At 33.3% G+C, this 2,269-nt stretch overlaps 1 protein-coding gene across 1 annotated transcript; it reads left to right on the forward strand.

Moving 5' to 3' along the window:
• Positions 1–514: 514 nt before the first annotated feature.
• LOC139495876 (uncharacterized) lies at positions 515–1,858 on the forward strand. Its single transcript, XM_071284283.1, has 2 exons — positions 515–636; positions 1,294–1,858. The coding sequence occupies exons 1-2, from the start codon at positions 565–567 to the stop codon at positions 1,855–1,857; spliced, it is 636 nt and encodes a 211-aa protein (XP_071140384.1). The 5' UTR covers positions 515–564; the 3' UTR covers position 1,858.
• Positions 1,859–2,269: the final 411 nt, after the last annotated feature.

Below are 2,269 nucleotides of genomic sequence, written 5' to 3' on the forward strand. Positions count from 1 at the left end.
AGGCAAGAACATTGAATTTACCTATAGATGTATTATTACAACTCTTTGATGCTATGGTTGGCCCTATATTAATGTACGGTGCAGAGGTTTGGGGGTATGAAAACAATGATGTTATTGAATCATTGCACTTAGAATTTTGTAAATATATAATGAAAGTTAAAAAATGTACACCTAATTGCATTGTATATGGTGAACTAGGTAGAGTACCAATGTCTGTTAATATTAAAGCAAGAATGGTTGGTTTTTGGAAACGTACTGTTACCGGCAAAAAAGAGAAAATTTCTCGTACATTGTATGAAATGCTGTATAAACTTGATTCTGGTAACGTTTAGCACTCTAAGTGGTTGCATTGTGTAAACGATATTATATCTGAATGTGGTTATATTAATGCCTGGAATAATCAATATCTAAATACAAATTGTCAGTTGTCTAAAAATGTGAAACAGTATTACCACAATTTGTTTGTAAATGAATGTAACGCTCAGATATTTAATACCTCAAAATGTTTAAATCAAGAAGGTTTCAAGGGACAGTTATGTGCCAGCTAACAACGAAATAGCCACAATGATACAGGAAATCAAACAAAACAATACCAGATACCAGCAGAAAGGGCACCCCTTAGAAAAGAAACAACCGGTAATTTAATTTATTAAGTGAAACAATATAAATCGCTTCATCAATCAAATTTAAAACATTTTTCATACATACAAAAACTAAGCATTTTCAAAAGAGTTTCAATGTCTAAACAGCACCCCCCTCCTTTTCCCCTAAAAAAATCAGAGAAAAAAACCCAGAAAAAAAGACGTGCTGATTGGAAATAGTAATTATGAATTATATTGAAAATTAAGCAATGATTTTACAAATAAATCCATATACTTGATTATTAAGAATGTAAATAAATCCTAGATTACGCAAAAGTTTATGTTGTGCTAGTCTTTTTGTTGTTTACAAAAAATCGAGTGCACCTTACAATGTTTTATTTTAAAACTTGTTTTAGAGGGGAATAATTGCTCTAGATTCATGCAGAAATCTTTAAATATTAAGTTTAGAAATAACAATATAACAGATCATGCGTTAAGACTGTAGATTTGTAAAATGTTCATATAGTGCATTTAAAAATATTAAGGAAACATAATGCTTAAGGTGCTCTGTACACGCAAAAATGTGAAAAAACGGAAAACTTTACCGTTATAAAGCTGTAATAATTATGAGTCGGAAAAAACATGCTTGTGTATAACAAATAACAGTGAGAAAGATGTTTTAACTATGTGTGTGTCCTAATTTATATTCCAGTTAAAGACAGTTATACCTCCAGCAGTTGATGTCCGGCATCAGATTGTGGATGTCGATTATCAAGATTTGCCAGACTTGTACGCTGATGAGACAGACGCACATGATAATGATGTCATCCGCGTTGACAATATCGCACCAGAGAACAATATTCCAGCACACGAAACTGTACTAGGAGAAGTTAATGTACCAGCAGCGGCAAATGTACCAACAGTGGCAAATGTACCAGCAGCGGCAAATGTACCAGAATTGGTAAATGTACCAGCAGTGGCAAATGTGCCAGCAGTGGCAAATGTTCCAGCAGTGGCAACTGTTCCAGCAGTGGCAACTGTACCAGCAGCGGCAAATGTACCAGCAGTGGTAAATGTACCAGCAGTAGCCAATGTACCAGCAGAGGACAATGTAGCTGGGGAACAGAAAGACGAGGAAGAGCCCCCAAAGAAAAAAAGAAAGTCGGTCAGCGAACTAGCAAGAGAGTCGTATGAACAATATTTATCGGGCTTAGAAAGAGGGCGAGAACTTGAAACGAAAATGTTACAATGTATGGACAAATTTATGAACAATTAAAATACAGTTAGCAATAAAAGTTTGATTAAAAATATTATTATCCGTTTGTGAACGACAATTTCAGTATGAGGTCATGTGGTTATCGGTTTCTTTTCAGCAATAATATGCAAGTTTCCCATTTTTATAAGAATAAGTCATGATTTTTTTTTCATTGATTAAACAATTTTTTAAAGACCGAACTGATGTTAATTCAAAAATTGAGACAAAACAAAATAAGTATGAAATTATTCTGTTTCCTAACTATTCTCCAAATTATTTGCACGATTTGTCTTTGCTGACAGTTATATCTAATTCGTCAGTTAATGTCAGAACTAATTTGTTCTCATTCTTTTAAACGTGACCAATTGGTTTTAAATTGCTAATTATTATTGATCGATCAGTGGTGGATTTGTTTATACATGTTTTTCCTGGT

Source organism: Mytilus edulis, chromosome 11, assembly GCF_963676685.1.
Source record: "Mytilus edulis chromosome 11, xbMytEdul2.2, whole genome shotgun sequence".
NCBI lineage: Eukaryota > Metazoa > Mollusca > Bivalvia > Mytilida > Mytilidae > Mytilus > Mytilus edulis.

Excerpts from the sequence above, each read along its gene's own strand:
- LOC139495876 (XM_071284283.1), top strand. The coding sequence starts at position 565 with ATGATACAGGAAATCAAACAAAACAATACCAGATACCAGCAGAAAGGG. Across the intron at positions 637-1,293 it reads CCTTAGAAAAGAAACAACCG|TTAAAGACAGTTATACCTCC; the intron begins GTAATTTAATTT and ends TTTATATTCCAG.